At 39.0% G+C, this 16,698-nt stretch overlaps 1 protein-coding gene across 1 annotated transcript in view; it reads right to left on the reverse strand.

Moving 5' to 3' along the window:
- Positions 1–16,698, reverse strand: part of LOC121321430 (contactin-associated protein-like 5) — a 354,495-nt gene that overhangs the window by 119,878 nt on the left and 217,919 nt on the right. Inside the window, exon 11 of the mRNA XM_041260374.1 lies at positions 5,001–5,107. Within this exon, the coding sequence (XP_041116308.1) occupies positions 5,001–5,107 (107 nt within the window). The remainder of the gene's footprint in view (positions 1–5,000; positions 5,108–16,698) is intronic.

The following is a 16,698-nucleotide window of genomic DNA, read 5'->3' on the forward strand; positions in this document are numbered from 1 at the left end:
GCAGTTGAGGATTGCAGCTTTCAGCGTGGGGTAGTCCATCCTCACTACCAGATCCAGGGTCCACGCCACTGCCTGCACCTCCCCCGTCAGCTGTGGTAGGAGGCACCTAGCCCACTGCTCTTGGGCCCACCCGGCAGAGGTCGCCAGAGCCTCGAATACCTTGAGGTTTGCTTCTGTCCGATCCTCTGATGTCATTTTTGTTGGCTGCTGTAGCCATGGGTCTGGCCCCGCAGCTCTTGCATTCCCCTGAACCGCCGCAGCAAGGGTTTTCCGCAAGAGATTCATAAAAGCGGTAAATTGCTGGGCATCCATCCTGCCTCTCTGTTATTGCACTTCTTTGAGAGGGCAGTGCCAGTAAATCCCACTCTCATGCCATGTGTAGAAGGGTGTGGCTATTCACTGACACGGGAGACAGAAGGGTGTATTTGGAAGCACCGCACAGGTGTCCAGTTTTATTTTCTGGGCAATACTTTATTTAGCCTACAGATCGCTGCTGTCCATGTCCTGATTATGGCCAACAGTAAACAGGACCACAGCTTTACCAATAGAGGTACAGGCCCAGTGCACATGTAAATACCGAAATAATAATGAAAACAAAAGGCGAAAGAAAAAGGGAAAATAAAACACAGTAATAAAACTAGAAAACAAAAGTGCTGCACTCGGCAGCGTCACCCCAACCATCGCTATCCGCACGGTCCGGGTCTTCGTCCAACACTATTACTATTGTGTTCCCTCCACCTACACACGCTTGGGGTCTACCCAAGAATTCCCCGGTCTCTCCACTCTTTCTCTTTTTAAGCTATTACTGGTTCTCAGGTTCGTTTATTTGTTTTTTGTTTCGCCGGCCATGCTTGGTCCGGCCGCCCAGCTTCCACCAGCTGGCTCGTTTTGTCTTAAAGGGGTCATCCCGAGGGAATACAGAGCCTAAACTTTATAGGGCCAGCAATCCCCTAGGGCCCACCTCTCAGCCCCTCAGAGAGAGGGAGAGCCACACAACCTCTCTCCCACCTTTCAGTGTCACTGCCATGACTGACAGACGAATATTGCAAGGCTGCTGCCCTCTTCCTGCAGCACTATGAATGCGCCCGGAGAGTCAGCACAGGTCTCCCCTGCTACATACCGTTTAAAATAAAAAAAATTATATAAATGTCTGTAGCATTTTACAGTTAGTTATATAGTAGTAAATATAGACTTTTGATTATCTGCATTGGTACATGCTTGCTGCAGTTCATTTGACCAATACAATAGATAATAGCTACTGTTACTTCTTTGGTTTGGTAAATTAATAGGAAGGTGGTGATGAAAAGTTACAGTCCCTTGTTCTTGCTGATATTTTCGAGTATTTGTGTTTCATTTACTGACAGTCATGTTTGCTAGCGATCATTTAGTAGGGCGGTTTATATTAAATATGATGTCACTTATTTAATAGCCTGCTCAGATAATCTCATGCATGGCAGTTTTCAGAACTTGAAATGTCAGTGTTCATTAATTAGTTCTAATGAACACAGTGGCTCACCGATGGACAAACAGTGAATAAAAAAAAACGTGCCCATATCACCTTAAACCGTGTGAACTCGGTAATCATGGTATAGAAAAAAGGTTACGGTTTCAAAACCATTGCAGTTTATTCCGCAGTTTAGCGTAAAACCAGTATACCATGACGTGCCTACAGGAAAATAGAAGTGAGTAGAAGTGAAGAAGAAGAAGAAGAAGAAGAAGAAGAAGAAGAAGAAGAAGAAGATTTTGATCTTGGTTTGACGACTTATATCTCACTGTTTATAAGAAGGATTTTTTTTTTCACATTTGATTTAAGAAAGCTTCAGACTTTTGGTACTGGTACAGCTGATAATTCTAAGTGATTTAGTTTTGCCGCTGAAACATGGTGAAAACAGCAAAACTCTTGGAGCTGCATAGAGACTCACAGTAGTTTCCAAGTTTTTCTAACTTGTATGATGAACTACTGTTCCTCTCAATTAGGGGTCCAAGAAACTGGAGCTGGAGCCCTATTGTAATTGTTAGGTTCATTGTTATTTTCCTTAGGCTTCCAAGCTGGCTTGGGAAGCCTATTGTTATTGCTGGGATTATTATTAGAGTTCCTATCCAAAGGGTGGGGAAGCCTTTTGTTTTTGTTAAGATTATTATTATTATTATTATTATTATTATTATTATTATTATTATTATTATTATTATTATTATGCTGGGAATGCCTATTTTTTCTGTTAGGTTTTTTTTATTATTCTAATGTTTTGTTTTATTTTTTGCAGTTTTGCTTGGCAGAGTGACAGCACCTCGTTTAGCATTTGATGCTGAGTAGCTACTTTCATGAGATCATTTGTGTATCTTGCCTTTTTAAACTCTTAGTCCTTTGATGTTTTAGTGTCCTTTTCCACTGGGACATCACTAGATTTTGTCTTCCTTGTGTCAAAACGATTGTTGTTGCACATGTGAATTATCTGTATATAATTCAGCTGTCCTTTCAGCCTAATCCAGTGCAGATGCCATCTTCACCTTGTTCATTAGGTCACACAGTTCAGTAAGTCTGCAAGAAAGAGGCCCTCTTTTCAAGACACAGCAGCTTGCCCTGTTTCTCAAGACACACAGTTTCTTTAATTAATCCAGTTATATTTCCAGTACACATTCATGTATTATTAGGGAATATGTCCCACAAACAACAAGGTTAACTTTGATAAAGTCCCTGTAGTTGTTACAGACAGTGCAAGCTACATGCACAGGGCATATAAAACCATTCTGAAAGGGCTGTTTCCACAAGCGGTTCATGTTACATGCTTTGCCCAACTTCTGAAATTGGTGTTGGAAATCTGGGTTATTAAACTAGAGGAATTAAACTCGGTGGTGGCTATGGTGAAGAATGTCTTCTGCCACTTCCAAAGTACTTAGAATTTATGGAGGCGAAGGATGGAAGTAAACCACATATGCCAGTATTTGCAGTTACGACACAGTGGAGCTCCTGGATGAAAGCTGTTGCATATTTGTCAGAATATTTGACCATTTTGACAGAATTTATTCAGGTAACTGAATAAATGCAGAATCTTTCAAAAGTCTATCGGCACTGTTGAACAACAAACCTACAGAATTGTTAGCCCAAGCTACCTTTGTGATGGCGCACTCTTCTGAACTGGTAAAACCGATTGAAGAACTTCAAGCAACAGCTATGCCTCAGGGTCACAATCTATACCAGCTGGTGCAAACTGGGCAGATATTTCTTGGTTATTGTGCCAGTACAGGAGCAGAGAACTACAGGCAGAAAACAGTGGAAAAGTTGGCAACATGTTTTGGAAGTGAAAGAGAGAGATGTGTCCAGCTCTTCCAGAGTGTCATGGTGGCAAGTAGTGAAAAGCTCAGGGTGGTTTTACAAAGGCACCCATCCATCGCTACCTACAAAGCAGCACATGTTTTTGATCTTCACCAGTTGCCACAAATGGACAGAAACAAAGACTCAAACAGTGATGGGATTCCTGTCCGTTCAGCTGGTTCTATTTTTGAATGGCATACCTACAGAAATGTTGCAGAAACTATCCCAGCAGACTACATCATAGCAACATGGTAGGAGACTCAGGATGAGCCACTGATGGATACTGCAACAATCGCAAAAAGATACATTTGGCTACCATTGAGCACTGTTGTTTTCCAAAGGACATTTTCTGTTTATTGAGACCTCCTGAAAGACAACTAAGTCTGACTGAAGACAACATGAAGCTCCTTCTCATGTTAAAATACAACACCCTCACAATTTTCTGCTAAATTTGGTCAAATATCTCCACAATTTTTGACTGGCCCTTCTTAAAACTCCTTACAATGTATAGATAGGGTCGTGGTTACTATGGTGTTTAAAGTTATAAAGTATTGTGTCCATTAATCTAAAGTGCAACCATATTAGTTTACTAGCTATAACAACTTTAAGGGAACTCCAGGGATATGACAAGATCCCTTAATTAGACCCTCGAAAAGGGGCTCTGTCCTCTTGCAAGAAGGTAGTAGACTGATGACATTTTCAAAATGACAAAAACAAAAAAATGTTAGGTTATCCATCCAAGTTCAGCATATGTGGTTAGCACGCCAAGACATCTTTAGAGTTTAAGCTTGATGTCTTGTCTATAGCTACTGACCCTATCGAGTTAGAAGACAGACACATCAACAAGAACATCTATACCGATGCTCATGACAATCAATGCAAATTTTCCTAGTGTGCTTCAATAGTTGGCCATGAAATTGTTCATTCAGAGTATTTCTTAGATCTTCTAGGGGGAAAAAACATACTGCAATATAATGCAGTTTGACAGATAAGAGAAGACAAAGGGCTTAATGTTTCTTTTGCTTTACTTAATTCAGGCTGAATAAGTAAGTGTAGCAGTTTGACACACTAATGTCTCTGTGTTTCAGGGACACAAGCCTGGTTGTAAATGCTAGTGCAAATGAGACATGGATTTAGGATATGCAAATTAATATTGGTGAAACAGTACATTTTTTTAACTGTAAGTAATAGTTACCGTTATCTTTTTGTTTATTTTAATACACAATTCATGCAATGCAACAGAAGGAAGCTCCAAAAGAATAACAATAACAATTATATATATATATATATATATATATATATATATATATATATATATATATATATATATTACAGACACTGTCTTACCCAAGAGCTAGATACCGTATATTTGAAATTCATGTCTTCATGTTTAAAAAAAAATAAACAGGTTCTGTCTTTTAAAAAATAAATTAAAACCATGACTAACCATAACATTACTCTTGGACTGTTTAATTGTTTCTTATTTAAAGTAGACCAAGATTGAAACATACTGGTTGGTTTCACAGATCAAATTGGTATTTGTTTCAGCTTGTTTCAGCGTGCGTGATCCATCAAAAATATTTCTGTTCAATATTGTTATCTCAGTAAATATCTACTGCTCTAAATATATCTATGCTAAAATGTGCCCTTTCGCTCAGATAATAAATCAGTATACTCTCCGACTTACAGTTATGGCAGGTGGCTCCAGTGTAGCCTGTTCCTGAACAGTCACAGTAAAAGGTGCTCCAGGACTGGGAACACTGGCCCCCGTGCTCACAGTCATCTGGCAAGCATCTAAAGAAAGAACACTTGGGACATTTAGAAATTAAGAAAACCAAACAAAGAATTTTTAAAAAAGAGATGCTTGTCTCTTTAAATGTGTCTATTAACTACACCCGTTTACTAACCTGACAGGAGAAACTTTTAAAAACCGGGGTGCATGAAAATGGGCTGTAAGGGGACACATACTTGAAAACAGAAATATTGGCCTTCAATAACAAAACAGTGGAAGATTGTTATGTTTTATTCGTGAAGGAAAAAAAGAAAATGAAAAATGCTGAACTTGAACAAAATTACAATTCGGTGTTCTTGAGAAGTGGCAGGGCAGATGGAGTTTTTATTATTATTATTATTATTATTATTATTATTATTATAGAAAAGTAAAATCACTTCTTGGTTAATTGTTTGGTGAAAATAAGAAAACAAAAGAAAAACTCAAAACGTACTAAACAAAAAACACATTAAAAAAGCAGTTACTGGACAGTCAAAAGATGTTTGGAGTTGCTTGACTTTTTTTCTATGACTGATTTTTTTTTTTTCTATGAATCACTTTGTGATTTGGGTCTATCTGTATCAGTCATTTAGTTGAATATAAAGAAATATTGAAAACCCTTTTTTGGCCACTGCTCTTCCACATAAAGATGTATTCCCCTCAAGTCTCAGTGGGCACAGTTAGACCAGCAACTGGGTTACAAATTCTATTCTGAAGCAAATGCAAGCTTACTGACAGGAAAGAAAACCCTGAACAGAAAAAAAGAAAAAAACCTTAGCTGGAAACACCACAGAACACTAATAGCTAGGTTTAATATATTGTGTTATTCCTCTGTGAAAATGTTCTTTTGCTTCAAAACATCCACAACATCCATAATTTTGAAAATGTATGCAATTTCTTTATGCATGCACCCCCAAGGGAGCATCTGAGCTCCTGAAGGTTTAGAAAAAACACTCTGATCTCCTGTACTCTTCAAATGCTTCCTCAATACCAAATAACCATTTGTTAAATTCAGGAGAAAGTTGTTTTGCATATGAAGTAGAAAACACACACACACACACACACACACACACACACACATACACATATATATATATATATATATATATATATATATATATATATATATATATATATATATATATATATATATATATATATATATAGATATATATATATTATAGATATTAAAACAGTTTCCAGTACAGCAGACTCAGTATTAACTGAACACCATTGCTTATTGTCTTTTATAGAAAGCAGAGGAAGATGAATTAAATGTTGACATTCTCTACACCATTGATTAATCAATAACATCTGGTAACAGCAGGGCAATATGGGTCTGTAAAATAGGTATACACATTAATGATATCTGGAAATGAATTACTAAAGCATGTTTTACAATTTTATAAATGTGTAGACTGTTTGTATGAGCTATCATATGTTAATGTATGGATCAACATTAAAAGGGGGCGGGGGGGCACAGAGAGGAGCACCTTATATTAAAACCAGATCAGATACTGAATAAGAATATATGTATCCAACTAACATTTCTGGCTTCAGGGCTGTGTTCAAGACATCAGAAGGTTACAAATACAAGGTTACAGCACACTAAAGCAATACTCATATTGTTATGGTTCTAAAGTATTTAAAACAGTACTATAAATGGAAAAAGGCTAGATTTAAGTTACCATTAAAATTGTAACTGTGTTGATATATATAACCCATACGTAGATACGTGCAGTCTTATAACTACTGTATACGGCTTTATTATTAATATACAATCCAGCTTTATTTATCTTCCATTCATAACCAATGTTATTTAGTCCATTGTGTTTTTCACTGAAAAAATTAAAAATATCGATGAAGAGAATAGCGTTAAGTGAGGTAAGTGGCCGATTGGGGTGTCACTGTTTTGAACTGGCTTTCAGTTGAACAGTGGTATGGCAGGTGTTTAAAATTGTAAGTCCAAAATTCCTGTGTGGAACTAGAAATCCATCAGCAAATATATTTTAGAAAAAAAGACACGTTTCTGCAAATGACCAGACTAGAACATCATTTGCTGCTGACTGCATTTTTGATTAATAGTCTTGGAGATGCAATATTACCATTCTTCAAGGTGCTTTCATTGGATAATTACAACACATTCAAGCATACATTCCATTTTTATTTTCAACTTTAAGCTCATTGTGGGATACCTAAAAAATGTATCTGACTTATGAATAGCAACCTCTTATTTATTAATTTAGTTTTTGTTTATTTATCACTGTCCTGTTATTTTATTTGAAACTAGGATCACAGGAGAGACCGTCATCACAGCCAAACCAATAACACACAATTCGTTTTTTTCTTCGAACAATGGTTTTATGGCTGCCTAGGCCTCATTATTAATGTAAAAATGCACTAGTGGTTGACACAATTGTGTTAATTAAATAAAGGATTGGCTTAGAGTCACTTGCTATAAAATGGTTCATGAAACTATATTAAAAATAGACGTAATGCTTCTGCTGATTATGAAAAGTTAAAATCATATTCACTAGCTGAACAAAAAGTGGAAAAATAAAATGTAGCACTTGTAACTTGACTAAACCTCATATGACTAATGGCATATCTGATTTGTTGTCAGTATAAGGCTGCCTATTCTTGTTATGAGTCAGTTTCATCCAAGTCTGTTCAATTTACTGATGAGAAACACTCATGTTCAGAAGAGAACCATGTCATTATGGTTGCTGATGAAAAATATATTAAGACAAATGCATGTCACACAACAGCCCTCAGTGTATGTGAAAAATACACAAAGTAGGATACACTATAATGACAGGACAGCAATCCATAAATCTCTCCATTCACCAGAAAGTAATGTTCAGGGTCCAGTGGTACATAAAACATACACAATGATTGGTGAACAATGACCTGTTTGTCCATCAAATGGCTGTGTTTGAGACAGAAACAGTGGATACATCCATTATAGCTTAGCAATTTTTTTGTGTATTAATCTCTATGTAGCTGTGACAGGGTCTTCCTCGGGTCACACGTGTGGGTAGCCGCTGTTCAAGCATACAGAAAGACAGAGGTGGTGTTGAAAGGCCGGCACAGGCGCGCAGGATTTATTAACAGAAAACGAAAGTAAAATAAAGGCGGTCATGTGAAGTTACCAGCGATGGTAACGCACAGAGGACAAATACAGCAAACTGTACAAAAAGTGCAAAATAAAACACAATACCCCAAACTATAACTCAAAAGGTGCCGTGAAAATGGCAGGCCTTGCAGCAGCCTCGAGCTATCTCCCGTGGATGTTTTTAAACTGACGGACACTCGGTCGAGACCCGCCCACCTGCTGATTGAGGACCAGCACAGCCAATCACTTGCTGCCCTTCCCTCAACCAAGCATAGCAGGCAGCAAGTCTCAATCGAGTGCCCGTCTGTAAACAATAATACAATCATACTAATCAAGTCCCAAAACAACACAAAATAAACCCATTCCCACATATAAACCACACCAACACTAATTTACCACTGTGCAGGGCAATCGCACTGCCACAGTAGCATATTTACTAAACCTGTTACAAGTGACAGTAAGTTAGTTATTACTGTCAATCCATGCATGAAGAAGGAGGGAACTTTCATTGATGGATTTACTACACATTAAGGCACAATTTTGATTACAGGGCAAGACACCAATGCTAAAACAATGATTTTAGTACCATGCGTAGCACATTTAAAACCGCCGCTACCACTAGGTATGTGCCACATAATCAGAGTGTGTCTGCATTAAAGTGTTCACCTGAGCAACTTTGAAGATGATACACAAGTTTGCCTTTGTCTTTCAAGAAAATTGGATCGATGCCAGGACACAGCAAGCATTTTGGAGCATTTAATAGCAACTTCTTTTGCACCCTAGGTGTTCACGATCAGCATTACAGCACTTGCTGCCACTTTCTGCATTAAATCAGTGCTAGTAATGCTTTCATGGCACTTCTGGTTATAGCCATGCCCAACTCCAGAAACATCATCTCGGTCACAAGTCACACTACAAAGCAAATCAGTTTTTTCGATTTGCCCAAACACTTTGTAATGTTAAATATATATATTGGTATAATGTCATCTTTAAAATACCAGTGCATTTTGATATAATGCCATATATCTATAATGCCAGTGCATTTAAAACTTTTAAATACAGAATTCACGAAATTTCTCACTGACTGGTGACCCAAATACACAATGCAGTGCCTTTAATAAATGAGAATGATTTCATATAAATGACTGTCTAGAATAACCCTGCTAACATTTTGAATGGGGCTGCACGATTTATGAGGCAAACGTTGAGAGGTGCTGAGTATTTACAGCAGTAACACTTCACTCTGGTCTACATAACAAAGTAAAGGTAAATGGTTCTCAAACTTTTTCTACTTGAGACCACTTTTGAAGAGATGTGGGTCTGCCATAAAACCCTGTGACAAAATGTTAATTGCTGATGTATTATAGAGGTTGCTCCACCCTTTAAAAAGAAACAAACCCTTTAGTTGGTATTGTAGGTATTTGTAGGAGACAGGGGTGTTCATTAACAAATGTATCTGTTGTAACTGCCAAGTTGTCTGCATTTGTTAGGCAATTGGCCAGGGACCACCAATAATAATCTGGGCAGAGCCTCAATCAATCACACAGCACAAGATAAAAAGTTGGATCTGGACCTTCTAGATGTGAGTGGTGTGCAGCAGTCAGCTGGGCAGGATGTATGAATTTATTATTTGACTCTTTAAACACAGTGGAAATTTTATAAATGTGAATGTGACACATAGCTGATTTAGCTATGAGTCATTCAAGCAAGGATCCCAGCAAGAAGTTGTACCACCATCGCTCTTAGCTCTTATGGGAGGGTTCAAACATCAAGCATCAAACTCAGGTTGTTGACACAACCAGCAAAATGGCATTTTTCCATGCCGACATCCAGGAAACAGTGTTCCCAACTGCAGCAATTAAAGCACTATTACCATTGTTCCTGGACAATGCACACTCAGTGGCCAGGATCAAACATTCAATTGCCATTGTCCAAGCAAATTAACTTAATGCTTCATTAATTTTCAGGTACTGGGAGACTGGGATAGATGATAGCAGAAAGTCCTCTAGACATTGTAAGTGCTGGTATGGCAGATTCCTTCATCAGTGCCAGCCATGTGACAAAGACCCAGCATGCATACCAAGTCACAGCTGCAAGTATCCACACAATACTGCACCAGAGCATATATTGAATACACATCTGCAGCAACTGCAGCAGAGACAGATGCTGTATCCTTGGAAGAATAGTGTGCAGTGCGAGCACAGTAGAGTGTTCAGTTCGATTACTGGCTAAAAACATTATCACTAGAGATCGTCTTGCCGCTGTACATCAGATCTTATCGCCAATATGATTTTCAACTCTCCATGGAATCGCTAACGAAGATCGTACCCTGAATGTTTGCACTAGACCAAACACACTTCTCCAGGTGGCTACCAGTACACATTCGTGACATGATTATACTCTCTAAGAAGCATCTAGAGACCCTGGCAGAATTCCATGCAGGAAAGTTAGCCGTGCACAAAACAAGCAACAAGTTCTCAGCAATGGCAAATCAACCAGTGTCATGAAGAGAATAATGCTACAGTCAAAGGATATGGAGTGATTAGACTGACGGACAATCCTGGGGCACTGAGACATTGGATGGGGGCTGGTCCAAAAGTTACGAGAATGGTCACAGAATTTGAGGAATATGCAGTGGGATCACTAACCGCGGTGATTGAAGAGATGGGAAACCCATTTCTGGAAGAAAGTCAAGATCTCATGGTCCTGGACACCAGGGATATCATTGACATCTCTGTGGCAGAAACAATGCAAGAGGCTGAATCCCTTGGTGAGGAACAGTACAACACATTTGTTGAGGAAAGGTTTTTTCAGTCTACAAAGCCTATCACAGATGAATTGCCCAAGAACAAGTTACCATTGTTCAGTCGTCGAACCGTGAGGTCGCCTTCAAAGCAAAACATGCAAATTGCAGCATTAAAGAATGACTGCAATCTCTTCACATGACTGTATGTCTGCTGCCAAACAAGAGATGGAGACCTGGATCAATAATTGACCTGCAAAAACCAGGCAGCCCCACCATCATTGTCACTGGGAGGCAAACTTTGGCTTGACACAAAGGCAGACCTCCTTCACCGCCTTGAATCGTAGGAATCAAAATCAACAAACACCCCTGTTGTCAATGCCAAATTCTTGGATGGTGCTGCTGTGGTCCAGATCCTCAATACTGGAACAGCAAGGACTTTTCAAGTTTACACTGTGTTTATCATCTCGGCTAGAGACAGCTGATCGAGTGAATATTATCTGGGATGTGTACATCCCAGAGAGCTTGAAAAGTACAACCAGACAGAAGAGAGGCAAGGGTGTTCGATGACTAATGTTCCCCACTACAGTAATCCCCAAAAATTGGAAAGACTTCCTAAGTGTTGATGAGAAAAAAAAACAACTGAACTGTTCAGCTTCCTGTCTCAACAAGTGACAAGTCTCCCAACTGAGGAAGACAAAGCCATCTATGCAACTGATGGAAGGGATATCTTGTGCTCCCTGGCTGATGCAGAATTCATGAACTTGGCCCCCTGCTCCCACGAGGAAGTGGACACCGGCCTCCTCCAACATGTGTTAGATGCTGTACAGAAAGGTTGCAAGAAAGCATCTGTGCACACCGTAGATACCGACGTTGTGGTGTTGGCAATCATCCTGGCATTTGGTGGAGCTTGGTACTGGATGAAATTTCTGGGATATACCTGTCCATAAACTGCCTGCTGCGATGGATCCCAAGATTTGTGCCACTCTGTCTTCCATGCGTTCACAGGGTGAGACGCTGTCTCTGTGTTCGGGAGGAGAGGAAAAATGACTGCCTGGGACACATGGAAAGATTTCCATGATGTTACCGAGGTGTTCGAATACCTCCTCCTCATGCACTGTGACATCAGTGACCCAACAATGTCAGTACTGGAGCGGTTGCTATATTACTGCACAAGTGACACCATGGAGGTCAATAATGCCAGGAAGCAACTGTTCATGCAGAAGTCAAATAGCCTGGAGAATATATCACCAACACAGGCAGCACTCAAGCACCACATCAAATGGGCCAGCTACCAAGCCAACTGCTGGAAACAGGCCATAACTCCTGACCTTGAGCCTCAAAGCCCGTCAGACTGGGACTGGAGGAAGGACACCGCAGGGTGGCAACCACTTTGGACAACATTTCCAGAAGCATCACAGTTGTGCTATGAACTCATTCACTGTGGGTGTAGGAAGGGATGCACTGGGCAATGCAAATGTGTCAAGGCCACCCTCAAGTTTACTGCCCTCTGCTCCTGTTCTGGAGAATGTCAGCACTAAGCCAGTACTCAGATCATAACTCAGACCTCCCAGTTATTCAGATCTCTGCATCTAATAAGTATCTGTGTAACATCTGATGTACATGTAGACACCAACTTTCTAATAAACTGGTTTATTATATAAAAAAAAAAAAAACCTTAGGGTATGTAGAAACACTGTAGACTATGTCATGCTTTTAGCAGAAACTTCACAAAACTTCAACTTAGAGCTGTACTATCGATGTTGGCGGTCATTTCTTTTTGTCCTGTGCAATGGTTAAAAATAAATAAGTAAATAAATGAATAAATACAATTCTTCTTGGGAATGGGTAAAAGTCTTTAAGGATGAGAATTTGTCTATTGTTGGACCACGGACACACACATTAGTAGCCGTGTGTTTTTCGGATTTCAATTTCACCCTATTACGGTTTTAGGTTTTTGCAATTCCGATTTTCTTTGAAAAAAAGCAAAAAAAAATAATTTATGCCATGCATGGGGTCATTTTATAGCCTATCCTTGGCTTCAACACATTGATTATTTTAATTATCAATATAATTTACACAGTATTGCAGTTTAAGCTGAGTATAATTTAAACACTTTAGTGTGTTTCTGCTACTAGAACCATAGGAGCATCGTGGCACAATGTACAGGTTTTAAAAACGTCATTGGGCTTGGAAAACAACCAGTACAATTAATAACATGATTAAAATATATATTTGGCTCATTTGCCCTGGTAAAGCGTGCCTGGTAAAAAATCTAAGTTAGCATCTCACTTGGTGATGGGCAGTGTGTGTCTGTTAGTGTTTTTCTAAACCATTGAGATAAAGAACAAATAAATAAATAAATAAATAAATAAATAAATAAAACTCACCACCATTGTGATGCACTGCCACTGCAGCAGCCATTTGTGCTGAAAAGTGTGTTTCTCTTTTTTGTGGTCTACAGTGTCAGGAAAGGTGTGACTTGTAAGGTATGGTGGTATACAGCAGTCTTTCAATATAATAATTAAATCCCTGTCACTTAATTGATGACCACATAATAAACCAACAATAATTTTTTCACACATTGCCGCTTCGTTGCGTTTATTTACACTTCACTCTGCCGTTCCTTCTGATAGAAATCGAAGACTGTCCTAGTGGTGCAGATGAAAAACACTCTGTGATTTTCTTCATTTTAGTCTTTGGCTTAAAGTATTGTAGCAAAATGATTATGATGAAGAAAGAATAAGTAAACAGCTGGCAGGCTGAGTTATTTTCTGTCCAGCGGGAGGGACACAGAGGGGATAAACAAAAAAAGCATACAGTAAAAACAAACTCAACAAAATAAAAGGATAAATGTAAACAGGTCTCGCACACTTTATTCGATTATCTGTTCTCTCAGTGGGTGTTGCAGGCTCCATCCAATCTCCAAACTCGCACACTTAACACATTTTTCCACCACTATTTATAGCCTAGCCCTACAAACTATCACTGGAAACGACCACAAGTCCTGGTGTCTTGCACTGTTCTGTAGAGGTCAGAGCTACAGTATGCAAATATTCCTTCCACATGTGTAGCCAAAGGCAAGCACCTTACCACATTTTGTAAGCTACGTACATTTATGGTTTTCATTAGTTGTTAGAAGCAATGTTTGCCACACTGCTTCCATAGAATATATCTGTGTAAATTTGACTGTACAATCATTAATTTGTAGTAGCGTCTATGGCTAGGGGGGCATCGTTGCACCACTGGAACTAACACGCACTAACAAATACTGAATCATTTGCTACGTTTGGATTGCTGTGCGGCAAAACACAATTAAATCGATCTGTCTCCTGCAATAAGTTGGTTGTGTGAATGCATTTGTTTGAATTAGAAATAAAGGTGAAGGTAATTCAAGTTAGTATTTCATTTGGGAGAATAGCCGGTCCCCCACAGTGTGATTTAACTAGAACCTTGCTGAAGTTTATACAGAAAATTCTTTGTGAATGGTGAGACCTCTACTAAAGAACACCTGTTTCTATTTGAATTGTGACAACTTTGTTTACTTTCCACTTCATCTTCTCCCTTTCAACACTCCAGCCCTCTTTCTACTTTCTTCTTTTCCACCTTGGTTCATCTTTAAAGAGCACACAATTTAAATCAAGAGAGGTGATTAGGGCCCTATTGACGAGCAAGACCAATATGAGAATGCAAGCTGTTTGCGACCTGAATCAACCAATAATTAGGATTCCATTACTTATTTTTTTAATGACATGAAAAACTAAATTACACAGAAAAATAAAAGAACATAAAGCATTTAAAAAATATATATTTCCAAATGGGCCTAGTGGAATGAAGGTAATCGATAGGAACTATAAATCACTTTGTAACACAAGCTTCCTATGGTTACCACTGCTCTGCGTGTATCTCTTTGGCTAGTATCCCTGCCCATGGCCACAAGACCAATTTAAACGCTCTTCTTATTGAAAATGGCTTTTCTCATTCTTAATCTATTCCAATTGGCAAACACAGTGAGTATTCACATGCTATGATTTGTGTTAAATAGAGCCCACAGAGAGACATTACTTTTGTGAGTATCAGTTATTTGTGCAGCCTGAGATATTGTACACAATCCTCTTCCAAACAGCTCTTGAAAAAAGTCTGAGAAGTGCCATAGTGTCCATTGTGACAAACAAACAAGGAGATATATTACAGAATGCTTGTATAGGGACAGTTAATTTATAGGACAGTTAATTTACCTAAATGTGTCTTCTACAGTATCTGTGGCAAGTTTTTGTTCAACCGTCAGATATAATTCAAATTGGAAAAAATAAGCATTGTTTGTCAGTTTATTACCCCAACATAAACCATTCCAGAGTTGTACAGCCTGTGCTTTTCAGCAGTGCTCCTGGGGGCTTTATAATTAGCTGTCACCGAGCATTCAGCCAGCCAATCAAACTGTGACTCCCAGCTTCTCTTGAACTACTCATGCAGCCCTGCACTGACAGATTTATCTCATAACTGTTTTCTTTAATCCCAGAAATTGGCAGGTAGAAGTAAGGAAGGTGGCTGCTGAGAAAATGTAGAAAAAATAAAAACACAAGCAAATATGGAATGAGCCAAGAACCTTGGACACTTGCAGAATAAAACATTTGTGCTTTATTCGTGAAATTCAAGATGTTAATTAGGACACTTAGTAGCTGCCCTCATAGTGTTGTGAATACACTGTCAAAGAAGCACTCACTTGAACAGTGACATTACCTTGGCATCAACCTGAATTGACAGTTTTAAAACACTCACTACAGGCTTGGAAAAATGAATTACCCACCACTTCCCCAGCACCCTCGATAGTTCCTTGAGAAATTAAGAAATGCCAGTTAGCAGGGTGGTAATGTTTAATGTTTGTCTAATGTACTGTTTAGCACTCAATGCAGGTACAGTGTCTGTGCAGTCAGCAGCTCCTACAGGGCCACAGAAGGCCTTGATTATACAAATGACGTATTTCTAGCTAATTTTCCTATTTCATGCTCTTCTCACGTTTCTTGTACAGCAGTGACAACCTGCCATTGCTTCTCCTGAGCCAGCTGGCTGTTCTGGCACAGTGCATCTCCAAGTGTGGTACAGTGCATGCCCTCAACCCATATGCCACACAGACACACACATACACTGGGCCCTCCGCTGTATCTTTCATCTACATAGAGTTTAGTGCAGCTGTAACAAAATATTTGTTTATTTATTACCAATGCTGTGTGATTCGGTGGGACATTTGTACTGCATTTTACCCCAATAAAAGGGTTATGCAACAGTGTATGCCAAGGCCTGAACAATATTGAATTTCTTGAATTTCTTCACCATTGCAGAATCCCATTTATTTGGGTCAAATTTTGAATACCAGTCTCACATAATTCCCAGTAAATGGGTGTTGAATGCTTCACTTCCACCTTGAGCTAAATAGACATTCCCCTTCTACTATCAATACAACAGGTTATATGATACATCTATCTGTATTTTACAAAGGAATCTAAATACATTTTACTTAAAAAAAAAAAAAAATCCAAATGCTGTTATCAAATGATTGTTTCAACGTAGGGTTAAAGGTAACAATAAGGTAGCAATAACAGCAGTGCCCCCGCCTCAGCTAGTGAGGTGAGGTTTGTCAAAGAGGGAATAGCCCTTTGGGGTGGCTAGATGCAGCGAGTGCATATCGATTACAGAGTGCTGGGTTTCAGCTAGACAGAGAAGACCAAGATTGGTATCAGTTGTAAGTTCACTGAGAA

This window comes from Polyodon spathula, chromosome 10 (assembly GCF_017654505.1).
Source record: "Polyodon spathula isolate WHYD16114869_AA chromosome 10, ASM1765450v1, whole genome shotgun sequence".
Taxonomy (NCBI): Eukaryota; Metazoa; Chordata; class Actinopteri; order Acipenseriformes; family Polyodontidae; genus Polyodon; species Polyodon spathula.